The sequence below is a fragment of the Nematolebias whitei genome, chromosome 8, assembly GCF_014905685.2.
Source record: "Nematolebias whitei isolate Nwh7 chromosome 8, NemWhi1, whole genome shotgun sequence".
NCBI classification, from domain to species: domain Eukaryota; kingdom Metazoa; phylum Chordata; class Actinopteri; order Cyprinodontiformes; family Rivulidae; genus Nematolebias; species Nematolebias whitei.
Genome location: NC_056505.1, coordinates 20268333 through 20288346, shown reverse-complemented (window position 1 = coordinate 20288346; position 20014 = coordinate 20268333). Strand labels below are relative to the sequence as shown.

The window sequence follows — 20014 nt, the reverse complement described above, 5'->3', positions numbered from 1 at the left end:
TGTTGTTGTTGTTGTTGTTGTTGTTGTTGTTGTTGTTGTTGTTGTTGAGAAACAAACAAAAAAAGAAAGAAAAACAGAAACTGTCCAGATGACCTGACTGAACATTGTTGAACAGAAGGATCTGGTGAGTCAGATGCAAATACACATATATGGTCATGCACTTTTGCATTCTACATGTTTTTTGGGTTTACCAATGCACAGCTGTTTAACATTTTGACAAGACAATTTAAATCACATTTAGTGATGGCTTAACGTGGTCTGCTATTGTTCAATGCATGTAAAGGCATCTATACAGTACAATAACCAAGCTCACTGTTAGATCATAGCAGCTCTGCAGTTGCTGTTGGATTCCTTCAGTCAGCATCTTTTTTCTTCCTGCTCACTCATTTAAATTGGTTCATGTCTTTTCTCACTCCAGGCTCCACATTCAGCTCTTGTTTAGCTCAAACATGTGGGCCATCGCTCCCATCCCCCACCCCTACTCTCCACAGCAAAGACTAGAACCGTATGTCTTGTTGGTGTCACTGAAGAGAGCAAGTGAATGGCGCGCTACTTTTGCTGACATCTTGATCGTTGGATGGAGACACCTCCAGTGATGGAGGAGGACATACTGTATAAGTGCATGGGGCCTGTAAGGATCCTCTGCTCCATTAACCTTCTGGTTTAATTCACGCATTCAGGGAACCAAATTAAAGAAAGTAGTAGCCAACAGACCGCACGCCTAGAGTGTCTTCACTGCACACTCTGTTAAACCTGACTGGAGCGGATGTGACTTTGGGAGGCAGGACTACAGTAGCGAGAATGAAGGGGATAAGTAGGTCATCCTGCTCTGCACCGCTCCACACTCAAATGCTTTGCTGAGTGAGCATGATGGCCTTCAGAGTCAACACATGCTCAGGCTTTTTGCTGTTTTGTCTTTTGAAGGTGATTTTGCACTGTAGCAGTCGCTCCTTAGTGTTTTCAAAACAGAGGCTTGTGTGCAGAAACTTGCTGTACTCCCATTATGCACGTTATGCCTTTACTGGGACATTTGATGCTATCAGCTGATCATTTGCATGATTGCCATTCAATTAGGTGTCTGTCTGAGCAGCTATATTCAGTGAGTGTTTCCTGTGTTTAGCATGGTCTCAGCTAGACTCTGATCATAAATTCCTCTGACCTCGCCTGCTATGAGCAGACTACTACTGAAAACTACGGTGGCCCTAAGGTGTAAATGAACAACATTTGAAAAAACGGAATTGCATTAAGCCAAAGTGGAAGTGGCCAAAGTGGAAGTGGCCAAAGTGGAAGTGGCCAAAGTGGAAGTGGCCAGAATCACATTAGAAAAAACATAATTACATTTGAAAAAACCCCACAACAAAATCACATTAGAAAAAACAGAATCACATTTGAAAAAAATGGAATTACATTAAACCAAACAGGACATTTTTGTAGTTGCATGCTGTTAATAAAGTTTAAAAAAAAGAAAAAAGAAAACCTTCCTGTTTGGCTTAATGTAATAACGTTTTTTTCAAATGTCATTCCGTTTTTTCAAATGTGATTTCTTTTTTTTCAAATGTAATTCCATTTTTTTTTCAAATGTTGTTCATTTACACCTTAGGGCCACCATAGAAACCGTTCAGGTTCATCAAAACAAATAGACCAAAGGAGCGGCCTGATATTTAACTTCCTGCACTGAGTGATTACAGTGCAGTTTGACTGAAGCAGATGAATAATAGAGTTATTCACTTAGAGCACTTGATGTCCATCAGTTTCTTGTATGGCTTCTTCTCCTGAGGGCTCTTTGTCAAGTTAGCAGGAGACAGAGATCAATTTATAGAGATTAGTTTCCATGTTGCCGCATATGATCACATTTTGGAATGTTATCAGACATGCAGCACAAGTATGAACCACATAATAGCAGCTTATTCTGTAGATAACAGGTCCAAGAATAGTTTGGCATTTAGAAGACATCATTTCCTTGTCTGTACAAAGTTAATCTGCCAGCATCTTCAGTGGGCACAGATTAAAAAAAAGCAACTATAAACTTTATGGCATAGATCTACTTTCTTTACACATGAAGAGAGCACTAAAACTAGCTTCCACACAAATCCTAAACATATTTTTCCTCCCTTTGTGGGGGTGTTTACTGATATATATGACCCCTAGGCATTCACCCATCTCTGGTTTTCCATCTCTTATCTGCTTGTTAGACCAGTTACCTGCATCTGTTTCAGTTCTTCACCTCAGGCTGCAGCTTCAACATAATTAGAAAACATTACTATCATTTATTCAGCCCATGCTGGTTAATTGTGCTGAGGCTGTTCTTTGTTTATTGAGCTGTAGCCGTGTATATAACTGTTTATTCTGGCGGTCATGACAGGGGTGTAATGAAGGATATATATATATACATATATATGTAGCTGGGAATACTTACCGGTACTTATGGTGGTTCAATAATTCGTCTAGTTTCAAAAACCTTTTGTTATGCAGAGCATGCACCCGATTGGCTTGTTTCTCTTGTCTGTGCCTGTTTATCTGATGGATTGTTCCCTTCTTAGAAGTTTCCAAGCTTCAGGACATGCAGATAAGTTACAGAAGAGACCTGTTCTGTCATTAAAAACAGTTCTCAGATTTATTGCATTTGTTGCGCTTTATTGGATTTTACAGCTTCTAAACTTTTTAATTGAGGGGATGCACAGAAGTCGGAGCCTGGAGACGCCTTGTAGAAATCCCTGACGTGGGTTGCAATGTTCACTTTTTATTGTTGGCAGTAGGTATGCCGCTTGGTATGTAGCTCATAAAATGAGCCAGTTAAATCCGGTTGATGCACCCAAGTTTGATGAAAACATCTGAGCAAACTGTGTGGTCCTCCTCTAGTTACTGACTCTGTAAGAGATGTGAGGCTTATAGGAAAAAATACAGAATAACCTGATAACGTGAACCACAAATATACTAAACAAAGTTTAGTTTACATGCAACACGGTAACAGGATGAGTCTCATCTTAGCAGATTTGCTTTGTGGAGCAGCATAAATGGCTTTTCTTTGTCATGATATCAACCCTTTAGTGTAAAATGATAGTCCACATTTGAATCAATAAAGAAATATTGAGAGTAGAACCTAAACAACATTATCGCTCCCTCCCTCCCATTTCCTGTGTTCTTCCCCAGGGTTCACTCAGCCCTCTGCCTATCTCCTTTATGGCAGGGGCCCTCACATGTTTGCAGGTCAGGAAGGAAAAGAATGAGAAGATAGTTGACTCATGCAGTACAGATATGACGTGGTCTGAGCTCCGGCATCTTTAAAGGAATTTTTATTACACAAGAAACACATGCAGGCGCTCAGATTCAAAGGAATGACCAAGTTTCTCTTTCTGTTCCCGCAAAAACACGTCCGCATTCTTCTCCATTGAAAGACACGGCAGATTCTCAGTACTTGGGTGTGATGTAATAGTTTGTTCTTTTTGTTCCTTTTCAAACATCTGCACCTCCTGCTGAAAGCGTCTCTCATCTGAAAATCACCCTTCAGCTTTTCTTTCACGTTTCTGCCTCTTTTCCGCATGTTTCCTGCAAGACCTTTCTTCACTCCTCCCCTTCGACTTCATTCTTTGTGTGAGCTCGTGTTTTGGCTCCACTGTATCTGGACTGGTCTTGTTGATACAGTGAAGACACGAGAAATGCACACATTTCATGCTGAGGGGTTCCCAGAGTAAATACTTCAACTATCAGGGCTGGTCAGGGTTTTGTTCAAACACTTCGTTGTTCGTTTTGTATGCGAGTCCAAATTTCAATTTGGAGGGAAAAATGATCTCAGTTGAGATGAAATGCTTTACTTGTGCAAGACGGCTATAACTGCATGCTCCAAAAGGGAAGAGTGGGTTTATGTTTGTGTCTGTTGCTATAGCAATCTTTCCATTAACTCACCAGTCAGGGTTTTTCCAAACTGGGCTGGTCATCCTGTACTGACTGAATGAAACACATGGTAGCTGCAATTAGAAGAAGAAGAGAAAAAATCAAAACAAACAAAGATAAATGGAATTGTGATCTAGTCAGGTGGCGTGCGCGCTAAAAATAAAGGTTGATTTGCCAGAAAGCAGATGAAAGAAAAGTGGTGCGAGCAGAGGCAGGTGAGATGCAGAGGATCAGACCTGATTCTGCTTCTCTCTTTAATTAGACGAAGGGTGTTATTTTAGGAAAATAACAAGATGCTTCATTCCAAAAACAAAGTATATCCCTCTGTACAGCTTGAAAGGAGGTGTAAACAGTTACGGTTTAGAGGCTCAGAACCCAACATTTTCCTTCAGCTTATCATTTGTCCCTTCAGTACCAATAAAACAGCCCTTTTACTCCTCGTGTGTGTTCGATCACTTGGGCGCTCCACTTTCTCTACCTCCTGGACAAGTGTGCACACGCCTTTGTCTGACAGAGACGCCAAGACAAACATCACAGTTGTCCAACCCAGCTGTGTGCAATAGAGGCTGATCTGACTCCACCCTGCAGTTGTGTCTGACTCCTCGTTGCTAATAAGCACCCCCTCGACCACAGCAAGGGCGCCGGTTCTCTCAATTCAAAGCCCAGCTGGCAACACGCGGGTCTGCTGACTACATCATCATTACCTCCAGCAGTCGGGTTTCTGAGACCTTTAACTCCTTAGGTTCATGGTGTCACATGAGAAAATGTGCTGTAAATGCTCAGAAAGTTAGAGAGTATTCATTACCATGTCCAGATGTGCATTTAGTGAGAGTTTGCGGTGAGCTAAACAACCAACGTCCTGATGGAGGCTTTTATTGTGGTCGAACAGTAGATGCTTGGAGAGAAGATTTGGCAGGAATATGACAGACGTTGTCCAACACCCTCGTATTCTCTGCTCATTTCTCACACTGTAAAACAGAGTCATTGTGTTCTTGTCCAGAAGTGCTTGAGTCACATTTACAGACTTGTGTGACTAACTCAGAATAGGAAGTCAGGTCATGTTTGGAGCACAATGAATGTTAATAATCTTTTTTTTTTTCTCTCCTTCAGGTGCGTGAGATCCTGGGCCAGTGCTCCTGCCCAGCCCAGTTTCCTATGATTAAAGTATCCGAAGGGAAGTACAAAGTAGGAGACTCCAGTGCTCTGATCTTCATCAGGGTAGGTCCTCTTCATCACAAACGATGACATCATTTAGGGTTCAGTTAGAGCCTTAAATGTAAACATTTTAATCAGTTTTGACCATGAAACTCTGCAACTATTACCTAGATAGATAGTCTATTTCAAACAACACATTATTTTTTGCTACTTCAACATTTGTTGGCTAAGTTTGAGCTTACATTTGAATGTATTCTCTAATTATGACAATAAGGCAAACTACAACAGCTAAGCATGTACTGTCCAAAGTTTGACAGCCTGGTTAATCTTTAAAGTACCTGGTTTTCTGTCAGTGTGAGCACACCCACCCTGTTTTACTGGTCCAAGAACTCTCATTACTAACCTCTATTATAAGGTCTTCAGTCCAAAGGAGGTCATGACACCTGCAGCAAACCGCACCTGTTAAATTGTAGAAAGTATTTTTAGGTGGATAGGGGCGGAACAGTTTCGGCTGTTTCTAACTGAGCTGCACCTTACACACAACCAATATCTCCTTTTAGACAAACAATGTTACTCTGAGAAAATCAAGGCTTTCCAATTTTCCTGTAAAGAGATTTATTTATTTATTTGATGTTTTCACATTTCTTAGCTAATGTAGCCGACATTAATTTTAATCCTGTGTTGTATGGAAGTGAAAATATGAAACGGTAAAAATACCCACTTTTTTTTCTCTTGACCTTTTACTCTGAAGTGCTCGTTTTGTTAACATTATTTTTGTCAGTATGCATGTAAAAAAGAATGTTGTTTTGATCACTAGATCTGAAATATTGTGCAGCACAAATACCTCACCTGTGTCTGAATAATGTACTGTTGGAGCTCACAGATCAGTTACATTTATAGCTACAAGAGGACATAAGTAATAAATAAATAAAACTGTGATAATGTAATAACTTTTACTTCTCTCATGATATATTTACCAGACTAATTTTGACATTATGCAATAAAAGCTTGTTTTCTTTGGAACTTTAAGAAAAAAAAAAAACAACTTAATGATGTAACAAAATATAATAAAAATAAACTGTGCAGTTTTTCTAAACTTTTGAAAGCACACATGTTAGGCTTGCATTAACGTGTTAAAACGCACTATTTCACGTGTTCTCATGCTCCTGTTGGGACATGCTGCCAGATCTAAAAAAATAAAAAATTACTAACCGGAAGAAAGGAAATAGTATCCAACACTTTATAGTACAAATAAAACATGTTTTGAAACAATCTTAAATCATACTGAATATCTGAAGTCCCAAATGTGCAGCTAGTATATATTTGGCACATAGCACAGCAGGCATTCAGTAATTGAGTGGAACCATATGGTGCTTGCATATGGCATCATATGTTGTTTTAAGGGTTATGTAGCAACAAATATAACACTCAGCTGGTGGACGGAATCAAACCCCTTTAAGCTGAACGATAAGCTGCTGGAACAGTATTGTGATTTCTCTCCTCTGAGAGCAGAGAAATGAACCCTGCCTTTTTCTGGCCCACTCCCAGGAAGCTACTTTTTCCATGCAGACACAAATAGAGTTTTAAGTAATTTCCTGCATTCTCCTTATCTTGGTCCTAGCTGGATTCCTGCTAGATACTTGGGCTTGTTCTCAGTTCAGGGCCTGATTTTGTACTGAAACTCTTGGATGGTGCAGAAAGGTTGACATTGATTTGGTCTTGCTGGCCTAAAACACACAGTGGTTTAATGGACTGTTTGGATAGTGTTCCTTGTTCCCTGCATTTAAATGACACTTTCTGGCTCTCTGGCTGTCAGGAATATCAATATTTTGTTGGCCCCACTCAGTCTATGGCAGGAGATGTGATATTTACTGTGTGATGAAACATTTAAAACAGCCTTACATGTCAAAAATAGCTTGTTTTAGGACGTGAATTCTACCTTTACTCTCTCACTTTGTAGACTGAATTTTAGGGCTGTAAACAAATGGTGCGCAAACTACTGGTACAAGCAGAAACTATTGTTCTTGCAATATCTGCAAAGCGGTACATGCAGTGCAGAGTTATTTATTTTCCAAATGTGGAGAATTCTTAGATTATTTTTGCTAATAGTTGCATTTACAGGAACCCAGAGCCTAAACTACTGAGGGTCAAACCAAAGAATTGCTTCTTGATGACGTTTGGTGCCCATTTACTCGGCTATCAGATCATTGTGTTACCAAAACCTGATCTTAATCTTCATCTTTTGAACTTCTTTGCTTTTATTCAAATAAATGGAGCAGTATTTAAAAGGCTTCTAGGAATCATCACAAAGATCTCCTAATTTAACTCAAATTGTCCTGTAGGAGCGTTACAAGTGGTTCAATGCCAACTTTAGAGCAATTTTAGGTTAAAAAAAACCCCTTAGTTATGTGGAGCTGATGTTTCTGTGTATGACTCCATCTTTTAAAGAATCCGTGCTGCCGTCTTGTCTTAGAAACCTCACACGAGTGCTCCTAAACATGACACATTGAAATCATTTTATTTTGAAACAGACCTGTTTTTTTTATATCCAACACAGATCAGCAGACACACATGTTTTTGTGCTTGCAGCTATTTGAACACTATTATTAACTTCAGCAACATCAGTGAAGCTCACCAGCTAGATTCATGAAGGTTTTCTTGTTTTTGAAATGTGTGGAAGTTCAACAAATAAAAAAAAAAACAACTAACTAACTAACTAACTTAAAAAAAAAATAGAATTTGGTTTTTGTGCCTACCACAAACCATTGTCTGAATTATCTCTCTTCTAACAGCTTGTGTCAGACCCACATGATCACTCTTGCATTGTTGTATTTACTTTACAAACTATTTTAACAAAGTGATCACTTCCATTTCTAATATTATGGGATTTGTACTAGCCTATGTTGAAAATATAATATAACTTTTTTTTTCTTTTTTGCACAATGTAATCTGTAAAGCTTTGATTATTCAAGGTCATTCATCATCTGAATTTCTACTCTTCTTCCTTTATCAGCTATTTTCATCTCTAGAAACCCTTTTAAAACCCAACCTTGCCACACCTGTTTTGTTCCTCTGGTGCTTTTTAAAGAATAAAGATGATTCATAAATACTTTATTGTAGCTTATCTTCACTCCGTTCTTTTCTTCTCAATTGTAATATTTTTTTTTTAGATTTCATGACTCAGAGCTGCTTTGCACCAGATGTTTTCTTTATGATTTTATCTCTTTAAAACAAGAGCAAAATCATGAACGTAAAAGAGACTTGCACGCTGCAGGACTTCACTTTTGGCACATTTTTTGCACCAAATGATGTTCGGTGCTCTTTTGTCTTCATGAGACCTGAGGAGCTGAGTGCACAAATGAAGTCCTGCAGTTGGAAAAGCATTTAACTATTTTTTTTTTTTTAATGTTTTTTATTTTAAAAAAATTCGCATCATTAGCACTCCTAAAATGGAGGCAGCAGAATTGCATTTCTCCTTTTTAAATACGAACCAAGGACCGTAAAACAATTTAAATTCAAGAAAACAAGGTCTCTCTACTTTAAGAATAAGACTCATTGCTCTCTTTCTTTTTTCTTGACTTCTTTTCATCCTCTACAGTATTTTTTTTTTAATTCAGTAAGAAGCGTTTGCTCAGTGTAAACATGTTTGCCAGTTGGAGCACACCTCTAAACCCAACATACTGAACATATTTAAATTTGGGGTGGACTCTGTGTGTGTGTTTGCATGTCCCAGAGCCTCGGACTTGTCAGACTGGCTCTCTTCATGTCGTTTCCACCCCTTCGCCTTCTGCTGATTCATCTCTGGGGATGACAGTGATTATAAGTTGCTCAAGCAGCTACAAGTGCATCCAACACACTTCCCTTATCCTCCTGTTGAAAGGATACACACTTTTATGTCCAACTAAACCCTATTCATCAATCAAAGCTGCTACAAAGACCTTGGGATGAAGTTGTGAAAACAAACCGTTTAATACGAGCAGATTGTGGTTGTTAGGGGGAGGATTTTTTTTTTTTAAGGGAGGTTTCTCCGCAGCAGGGGGGAGGCTTTTAGCTGTGGGGAACAGCTGAAATGAACCGTGAGTTTAATATCTGAATTTACCAGCATTTAAGAAGAAATTGCTTCAGCACACCCCAACGACAAGACGTCCCTCACTGTTACCATAGAAACGGGGATGGGGTCTCTGTGGTAGAGTCTGTGAAACCCCTTCAGTGGTTGAGCTGGCAGCCGAGCCACAGATCTAAAGTGGAACATGGTTCCTAAACATCTATTCAGCCTCAGGGAACTCCCAACTGCTGCTGCAGTGTTGTGTATTAATAAAGAAATGATAAACCTGTTGGAAGAAGAGATGCAGATTACGTACAGTGATGATGTAATGGGTGTGTTTGATGCCATTTTTGAGCAGTTAATGTTAGAAATGGCTGCAAGTTGTACCACAAAAAGGCGTTTTTTTTTTTTGCCTTGTGTATTTGCTTTTTTAAATTGTAATTTTTTAAATTATCTCATTTAACAAAACATGAAGTATTCCCAACATGAAGTCCAGTATATGATGAGCCATCAGTCTGTTCAGTCACACTCCAATAAAACATTTATCTATATTCACTGTTGCTGCTACACTCATGGCAGCTATAAGCGAGCATTAGATAAAACTATTCTTTTGTCTTCATAGTTTGCTGCACATGGTTTGCAGCGTGCACTTTACAGAAACGAGATAAAAACTTAGAAATAAAATCAGAGAGGAAAATAAAATGCATGCGCCACCTTTATGCAAATCTCTCCTATCAGACGTTGAGAATGTTTGGTTTTGTATTGTCAGTGTCTGACACAGTGATGCTTGAAATAGGACGATACGTTACAAACCTGGTGCAACCAGTTTTCACTGCTGTCTCATGGTGGTCACAGAGCATCACGCAGACAGTAAACCTGTTACTGGCAGGAGGTCAAAGCAGTGGCGTGTAAGCAGTTTATACCCCTTTGGATTGATAGAGATAAGCAGATGAGCTGTTTTGGCAGATTTGATGTGGAAGGGCAGCAAAGCAGATGAAAAAAACGTGTAGTGAACTGGCAGGGATTGTATTGGAGAAAAGGTGGGGTCAGACCATGGCGCACATGGGCTTTCTGTCTTGGGACTGTGGTCAAGATAAAATGTGGAGCCACGTGTGTGATCAAGTGGAAACGAACTCTGTGCCAGCCCACGCAGGTTCATCTTTATGCATCGCCTCGCATGCCCTCAGATTCACGAGTGCAGTCCTTAAAACATGTGGCTGACAGACTGTGTTACACAACTGAAAGTGGAGCGGGGGCATATCTCCACTGTGCTGTGGAGCACAAGCAAATTACAGCTTCAGTGAAGGCGGTGTCTGCCCGAGAAGAGAGAAGCTCGATATTGTTCTATTCTGGAGTTTTGGGCTAAGAAAACTTCATTTTTTTAATGTCTATCCTAACCCCCCACTTCTCACTCGTCTCCTGAAAAATCTGCTAAAGAGTCGAGCGGACTCAAGGGGTGACGACTATCCCAGTTCATCCTGCTGCTCTGTGAAGACATGGAGAAGCCAGCTGAGAGGCAGAATAGAGTGCCAACAAAAGAATGAGAGTGTCTTTCCCAGAACTGTGGCTCTTTATTCTGCTGCTGTTTAATGGAGAGTTGACACAGTGATGAAGAGACCTCACAATGGCAGCAACTGGGAGCGATGTGGAAGAAAGAAACTCTGTGAGGACAAAGTTGTATCAGTATGTCAAATCACACTGAGGGTCAGCCCTGGTTCTAAAATTTCTGTATTTTTGAGGTTTCTTTCTGTGTTCTATGTTGCATTTACTTTATCTGTTAAAGCCTTGTTTTCTCTTGCCTGCCTCAGGTCCTTCGGACTCATGTGATGGTGCGGGTCGGAGGGGGCTGGGACACACTGGAGCACTATTTGGACAAGCATGATCCATGTCGTTGTGCTGCTTTTGGTGAGGTCACTTCCTGTTCCCTCCTTTATTAGACCCAGAACGTGTCAGGATTCTTCTTTTGGTTCTGTAGTTGTTTGTTTCCTTCAATTCTTGTGTTCACTCCGACATTTCTGTATTTCCCTTTGTGTATGTGTACATCTCTGTTTTCTGCGCCTCTCACCCTCACCTGTTTCAGTTTGTCTCCTCACCAGTGTTAATTTAGGTTAGTCAGTGCCTCTTTATATACTTGTCCCTCGGTCCATTCGTCTACTCAGTAGTGTACATTTTGTATGTCTTCATGTTGTCTTTGGGAGTTCCTCTGAGTTTCCTGTTCCAAGTCCTGTTTTTGTAAGTAGAGTTTTTGCTGCCACGTCAGCACTGTCTTGTTTATTAAACCTGTTTGTTTTTGCACCTTTGGAGTCCTGCCTGCACTTTGGGCTCCACAACTTCCTCCATCCGTGATAGAACCGAGCAATTATATTGTTTTTACATTGCAGAATTTATGACAAGTTTAAGGCAGTAAATAATGATTCAGATGTGATCTAACTTGTTCTGACTGAAGGGCAGATGCTTTTAAAATCTGCAGTACTGGATAATAGTATTTGTACAATAATGTATTTCAACTTTGTGATTGCATGTGTCAAGTTGTTTCTTTTTATTGAGTTGACAAATTTAGTTTCATCTAGGCAAAAAAGTTTGTGTTAAACTAATATCTAATATTATACTTGTCAAAAATGGTGTCGAGCAGAAAATATTGTAAGTAAAATATTTAATCCCAAAACTATATTGCACATGCACAACAACTCATACCTTTCATTCAGTCCTTGCACGTAAGACTTGTTTTCCTGCAAACTTATCCCTGGAAGTCTCAAATGTTCAGATTACGGTACAATAATGTGCAGATTACAATAATGTGCAGATTACAATAATGTGCAGATTACAATAATGCACAAGTCATTTCAACACTTAAATGAAAGTCACTCTAAGTCACTATAAGCAAAGTTTGAAACTGACAGTTGTTTATGTATCCGTTTTTTATTTAGTTTTATGCCAGCTAGAGAATTTTTAAAAGTGAGTATCGGTAGGTTGTATGCTGGTGAAGATGCTCAGTCATCTAGGTTATGGTTAAAAAAGGGGTTAAATAATAAAACTGGACTTTTTTTTATTTTACAGGGTTAAAAAAAATCAAGAAACACATAATACCTCATCTCCCATATAATTAGGTAACTGTCAACAGATCACTAACAGGTTTAAAAGTGCTTTATAGTGAGATGGACTCCTTTAGAAATAAGAGCCTTTAAAATTATTTAACAAAATAATTTCTACAAAAGTTTAGGAAGTGCTGAAAGAATGTATTTAAAAGATTCAGGTAATTAATGCAAGTGGCCAAGCAGCAATAAGCAATTTTATTTTTTTTTTTACAAATTTTTAAATAAAATATTCACCTGCATTAAAGTTGAGAAGAGAATATTTTCTGAAAAGCAATGCATCTCACATTTAGGATTTGACATGCCATATTCTCTTTTCATTAACATTTTATGGGCATTATACCATTTTTGTCACAGGTTTGTATAAAGCGTTCAGCTGTTCTGACATTTCCTGTTCACACACATCCGCAGCACAATGACACACGTCCATAAGACCAACCATCCTAAACCGAATTCCTTCTGAAGAGTCAGGTGATGAGCTTACAGCTGCCTCTGGTATCTACACTGGTGATATATACAGTGTTTCTAACCAAAAGGTAACCCACTCTCACATGGGGCAGCTGTGGATCAGTGATTAGCGCAGTCGTCCTCCAATGCAAGAGGGTTAGGGTTAGGGTTCGATTCCACCAGCAGTCACATGCTGAAGTGTCCCTGGGCAAGACACTGAACCCTTCATTGCCTCTGATGTGTCCCATCAGTGTATGAATGTGATAAAGCACTGATTATTCTTTGTACAGAGTGCTGTATGAATGGGTAAATGAGGGTCCAGATTATAATGTAAAGCACTTTGAGTATCTTGATAAGATAAAAAGATGCTATAAGTACATTCCATTTACACTCTGCCATCATAATATTTTAAAACTGACTTATTTTGTTCCCAAAAACTGTCTTGTTAAACTTGTTAAACTCCTCTGAGTAACACGACTCATCATTCAACTGTATTTTATTCATTTCAGTTTATTTCTATAGCACCAAGTCACAACACAAGCCATCTCAGGACACTGTACAAAAACGTTCACATGCATTATAAAAGCCAATTAGTAAAGTCTAAGGAAGCCAGCAGATTGCGTTGAATATTCACTTTGTTGCAGTTCCCCTCCTGAGCAAGCACAAAGACGACAGTGGAAAGAAAAAAACTTTCTTTTTTTAGAAACCTCCAGCAGAACCAGGTTCAGGATGAGCAGCCATCTGCTTCAACCGGCTGGAGTTTGGGAGGACAGGAAGTAGAAACAAACACAGAATGACAGGTCCAGGTGTACCCCCTATCAGAAGAAAGATGAAGAAACACATGTTAATGATACAAGTAATTACATAAACCACCAGGTAGAGTAGAGTAAGTAAAGACAGCATCAGAGTGATGAAATGTGGTCAGTTTGTCCTCCAGCAGTCTAAGCCTATAGCAGCATAACTAAGGGATAGCTCAGGAAACCCAAGCTGACACTAACTATATGATTTATTAAAAGGAAAGTCTTAAGCCCAGTCTTAAAACTGGACACTGTGTCAGCCTTATGGACATAAACTGGAAGTTGGTTCCACAAGAGAGGAGCCTGATAACTGAAAGATCTGCCTCCCATTCTACTTTTGGAAACTCTAAGAACCACAAGTAAACCTGCAGTCTGAGAGCAAAGTGCTCTGTTAGGAAAGTTTGGAACAATAAGATCTTTATTATAAGATGGAGCTAGGTTGTTGAGAGCTTTGTAGTAAGATTTTGAATTCAATTCTGGATTTGACAGGGAGCCAATGGAGAGAAGCTAAAACTGGAGCAATAAGACTCTGGCAGCAGCATTTTGGATTAACTGAAGACTTTTTAAATAAGTTTTGGACACCCAGATAATAAATCATTGCAATAGTCCAGCCTAGATGTGCCAAATGTATGGAACAGTTTTTCTGTCTCATTTTTAGATAAGACGTTTCTAACTTTAGTAATATTACGCAGGTGGAGGAAAGTGGTTCTGGTAACTTTTTTTAGTGTTGGGTTAAAAGACATGTCCTGATCAAAAATAACATAAAGGCTTTTAACTTTAGAAATGGAGGCCAAATGTATGCCTTCCAGAGGAAGTGAAAGACTGCTAAATTAATTCCTAAGATGCTCAGGTCCTGAAACCAAAACCTCAGTCTTGTCTGAGTTTAAAAGCAGAAAATTAAATGTCATCCAGTTTTTTTTTTTTTTTTTTTTGTCTTTAAGACATTCTTGTAAACTAAGTAACTGATTGGATTCACTGTGTTTCATGGACAAATATACCGGTAACTGTGTTTAATCAGCATAACAATGAAAATTTATCCCGTGCTGTTTAATAACATTACCTAATGGAAGCATATATACGCTAAAGACTATTGGTCCAAGCACTGAACCCTGAAAAACTCCATGACTAACTTTGGTGTATGAAGAAAATTCATCATTTACATTTACAAACTGGAATCTATCAAACAAATACTATTTAAACCATTTTAGAACCGTTCCCGTAATCCCAATAGTCAAGCCTCTGTAGTAAAATATTGATCAACTGTACCAAATTAATTTTACTTATTTTATCAGCTGCTGTTGACATCTTGATATGCTGCGGTGGATTCTCTGACCACTAACTGTCTTTAATTGTTGATTGAACAGGCTCTCTGCCAATGGTGGTTTAAACCACTTATAAATCTGTTTCCACAGCTCACCGATACCACCAGTCTAAAGCCAGTGGCCAAGGTCAGGGAGCCCAGAGCAAGTCCTCCAGTGCCCATTCATCTCGTTCTACCAGCCCAGGTCCACATTGGAGAAATGATGGCATCGCGCCTTACAAAACTCCTGACAGACGCTCCCTGGAGCCTCAGAGTGCTTCCTCTTCCACCCGACCAGCTCAATCCCAAAACTCTTCTGCCCGTTCCGAGGTAGACTCTGGAGCAGCACGTACATTGCTTCCAAAGCCCCCACGAGACCGCTCAGAGCAACGCCACTTTAATCCTCTCAGGTAAGTGTGCAGGCTCATGTAAGTGTGCAGTTCAGTGTTATCCTTGTTAATGTCTCACAGGACATGCTTGTTTTTTGCTTCTCGCTGTGTGGCGCCCACAGATGGACATTAGCACGGTACATAAACATACCAGAGAGCCACAGATTAGACCAGAGCAGATTTGTCTAATCTCAGGTGACAGTGCCTTAATAAATGTAACTCACACAGCCATCTAACAGCACCCCCTAGTGGGAGAAGATGAATTTTTTATTTTTAACAATTGTTCCTACTTTTTTTTCTCAATTTCATTCAGTTTATTTTTCTATATGATAACTATCATAGAGACTTTATGAGATGTTTTCAATTTTATCTTGTTTTTCATTATAAACTAATTGACTGAACGAGTACGAAGCCAGTTTAAGGTGGTCACATCCCTGTCCAGTAACTTAAAAGTTTACTGTGCCATAGTTTCACATTTAGGAGCAGACTGGTGGCTTACTTTGCCTACAAGCATGTATGCAGCTCATTTCACTTTTGTGACAATTCAGACAAAACATAAAGGCAACAGTTCATTCAGATTAACAATCTAAAATGAAGAGCCTCCCATTTGAACATGGGCTCGAAAAGGTGAAGATCAATCTCACAACTATTCCTGGACAGCTGCGTACAGCTGAATGCAGAAGTAAGCAGGTAAACATGCGGGATATGACATTAACATCAGGATATGTGTCTTATCAAACAACAAAAAAGGTGCAGGAAAAATGATTTGAACATGGTCAAATCTGCATCTCTTCCACCATAATTCAACACAAAAGACTGAAATTTGTGTTATCCCTAAATATATTTGAAGCTGACTTATGTGTGGAGTTTTGACAGTTGTTCTTTTTTGTTTTTATTGTTAAAAGTCCAGTTACACTGATCAGAAAATCATTGATAAACCTAAAAAAAATGCTTAAAACTACGTATTATCCTTTTTTATAAAACGATGTGGCATTTATTGATCGTGCTGAGGATTTGTGGGTATTTGCAGACTAAAAATCAGTGACCTCAGAGACTGAAGGCTCATACATCTTGCAACAAGGAGCAGTAACTACCAGGAAGATTACAAGGAAGATGAGAGACAATGGAATTGGTTTTGCTTAGGAAACAATCTAAATAAACTTTTTGATGAATTGACATTTTCAGTCACAAACGTAATAAAAGCCTTTACTTGACAACTGATGTTTGATATATAGGTTTGTTCAACTAAACGTGTGAGCTATGAGCTGCAAGTAAACCTGATGTTCCTGTTGCAGTGTTGACAGTGGAGTGGTGTTTGGTTGAGAAAGAGCTGTGGTGTGCGTTAGGTTAGAAAATCTATGAGACGTCTAATCCTGACCCGCCTTGCTCTTCTCTGTAATCCCCCTGGTTGTCACTGCTCCTTGTTACAAGCCACACATAAGCCTTAGGTTAGAAACACTTTGTTTACAGATTGCAAATACTCTCAAATCCTCAGTATTGCTCAAGAAATGCCACGTTGTTTTATCAGTTACAATAGTTTGTGGGGTTCTCATTGATGCATGTTGCCCCTTTTCCGCCAATGTCTATGGGGAATGACTCCAAATTAAAACATAAAAGTTATGGTCTATTTTTTCTTTTTCTTTTCAAGTTTGTAATTGTTCTATAGTTATTGATGACTTTCTGTTTGCAATGCAGGAATAGGGAGGCAAAGGTGCAGATGACAAGACGTCTTTCTGGAGACAGTGACTCTTCTACAGCTTCCTCCAAAGGAGGAGGAGGAGGAGGAAAGCGCTCACTTGGCGGTTCTTCGTGGCACTCTGGTGAAGATGTAGTTCTACTTGTTAATCGCAAAGAAGGGAAGCACATGATTGAGAGGACAGGCTCAGGCAATCAGACTCCATCCCAGAGACCTTCAGTGCCTCGTGCCCGGAGCAAATCACAGGAACGTCCATCGTTTTCTCCAACACTCAAACCGAACCTACCACCAGGGTCCCCTGATGGAACGCCTACATCTCGCACAGACAGGGGGCGCTCTCTGGGTTATGAGGTCCACAGGAGGCTTCATCCTCCTCGTTCCCACAGTCAAACTATGTTATCCAGGCGTACTTATTCAAGTGATGCCCTGAGTGGGAGCACTTCCTCCTCTAGAGATGTGCAGCCATCGCCATCAGGAAGACGAGAGGACCTGGTGCCTAAACAGGCACCCCCATCCTCTCCTAGAGGGGTTGTTGGACTTACGAAGAAGCAGTCATCTTCATGCTCTAATTCCCCTATAAAAGGAGTCCAGAGCAACAACAACAGCCCCAGTAAGAGGACTATAACTACACCCAGACCTCCAGCCCCTCGTTCACCATCCACAGGGAGAGCCCGGCAACTACCACCTGTCACCACTGGAGGGCGTCGCTCAACACAGCCATCTCCTCGTAACTCTTATAACCACGCTACCCGATCCCCTCAGATCTCGCAGGCTCCTTGCTCTGCTGGACGCGGCCAACCCAAAAACATCTCTGGCAGAAAGCTTCAGGAGCCCAAAGATGAAGGACTGTGCTTTGGATACCAGATACTGCCACCGTTAGACCCTGAGAAGGAACAGGACCTGTACCGCAGCTTTGAGGCTGAGTTTCTGGCCAATACCCAGCAGGTTAAAGAAAATGTCATTAGTAAGGCTCCAGGAAGAGCAACCCTGCAGGTAACCGGGATTCATCGTGTACCTGCACTCACCGAGTCTACTGTCTCTGACTCTGCTTACTCCTCTTCTAACTCCTCCACCTCCTCCCTAAATGTTGGTACAAAGATTGGAACTCTGCCTGACCTCAAGGAATCCAGAAGAACTAATCTCCGTCACATGCCACAGGAGGATCCTTTAAATGTACATTCTGGACAAAATCTTGGAGGTTCTCGTGAACATTGGGGGGAGCGTAAAGATGGCCTTAAGAAGCTCCCAGCCATTTCGAGCTCAGTGGAGGAGAAGGAACTTCCCTCTTTTCTGTCCAGAGAAACAGACAGGTTAATGAATCACATTCCCTCCCAGTCTGCTTCCCACTGTAGGAATCTGAATGGAGAACTTGGAATTTGTGCTCCAACAGGGGAGCTCATAGGTCAACAGAGTCCGCTTGACTCGATGACTGAAAATGTGCCCCTAGCAAATCACCTTCCAACCTCCACTTACATCCTAGAAAATAATGACCTTCTGCCTCTTAAAGGTCAATCGCTTGCACCCCGTTCCCCCTCTGAGGACTGCCCCTTCCAGGATTCCTCAAGTGAAAACTCTTCCACGTGTTTCAGCTTGAGCGAGTCCCGCTCCGACTCTCCACCGCCATCTTTGCCTATGACCAACGGGGAAAACGGGCAACAGAATGCAAATGACGTGGACTCGGGCTCTAAGCACAAACCTGGGAGGTTCAAGCCTCGCACTGACAACCGGCCACTAAACACCCCCTCACGTATCCCCACGCCATTCAGCTGCAAAAATATTCACACTCGTGAAACACTTTCGCCCTGCCACACACCACCGCTGTCTCCCAAGTGCTCACATTCATTCAAAAGCTTGCAGCAGGCCTTCACAGACCCCCCAGACAACAAGGATTGCTCCTACCCTGCACATAGTAGCCTGGACACTGAAGCTGTAATACAAAACTGATGGACGCAGCCATTGTCATAAACTTTGACTACTGTGTAACAAAAAAAGACTTGAGATGAAAACTGTTAAATACACACTTTTAAATTAACTGTTTTCCTTGAATGACACCAGAGGTTCACGTTGCTTTTTTGCACTCAAGCCAAAATATTTATTACCAAAGGTATGATTTTATGCTTGGTATCATTTTAATGTGTATATTAGAAAGGGTGGTGGTGGGAAGGGTGGTGGTGGGGGTGTCTGTCAATCAGTAAGACAGTTCTAAAACTTTCACAGTTGAGTTTCAGAGATAGAGAGCATGTGCACTTCTGTGTGTTCTGTCTCAATAAAGTGCTCAATATTTAAGGTTTCATCTTTATAAACAGCTCACACAATAAAAACACTAAACCTTTAGTCAAATGGATTGACTCTCCTGTAGTTTATTACACACTCTGTTTACTGTGATGGTCAAAATACTGGTGTTATAACTAAGATGCTCCATATCAGTGGTCATCTTGTGTGATTTGCTATGTTCATAAATATACAGTATAGTAACAATAGACAAAAGTAGCTCCATCATTCCTTAGAACTTATTAAAAATACACTAATTTATTTACAGTTGTACAGTATTACTTTACTGTGTCAACCATATTTGCCATCAGTTGGCGTTGTCATTCTTAATATTCGTTATTTAATGCCTAATTGGTTTTAAGGTTATTTTACAGCAGCGCAACGTTTTAATTTATATTTCAAAGTGAATCGGGTATGAAAAATGGAAAAGGCGTTGAGTTTTGTGTAACTGTGTCATCATCACTGAAACTGAAATGTTAGGAGCTTCTTTTCTGACCAAACTGCACTTCATTTATATACGAGCAGCTGGAGTCAGACGCTGAAGAGATTGAATGTGTAAATACACGCCGACGTGCTCAGTCAAAAGTGGGTGTTTTTGTACATAGAGGATGTGGAATATACAGTTTTAATGTACATATTTGCTGTTTTACCATCTGTGCTGCCTTAGCTATGCAATATTGGTGTTGCAAATGCCTTGACAATTCCCTTTTGCCTTAAAAGATTTGTTACAGACGAGTTTTTGAATGTTTTCTTTGCTTCAGTTTGACGACACTACATTAGCATTATTTACTGTTTATTAAAAATTGAAGGGATTCAGTGTGAATACTGACAAAAAATTAGAAACCTTGCCCTTTTTAATTGTACACAACTCAATGTAGAGGATACTTGATAACTGTTCTAAACACAAGAAATGACACATCTAATGGTGACA

General features: G+C 40.1%; 1 protein-coding gene across 1 annotated transcript in view; it reads left to right on the top strand.

Annotated features, from left to right (window-relative positions):
• The window catches only part of gas2l1 (growth arrest-specific 2 like 1), a 22636-nt gene extending 3728 nt beyond the window's left edge, over nucleotides 1-18908 (top strand). Inside the window, exons 2-5 of the mRNA XM_037681039.1 lie at nucleotides 5002-5109; nucleotides 10900-10996; nucleotides 14840-15137; nucleotides 16812-18908. Of these exons, the coding sequence (XP_037536967.1) occupies nucleotides 5002-5109; nucleotides 10900-10996; nucleotides 14840-15137; nucleotides 16812-18756 (2448 nt within the window). The 3' untranslated portion in view covers nucleotides 18757-18908. The remainder of the gene's footprint in view (nucleotides 1-5001; nucleotides 5110-10899; nucleotides 10997-14839; nucleotides 15138-16811) is intronic.
• Nucleotides 18909-20014: the final 1106 nt, after the last annotated feature.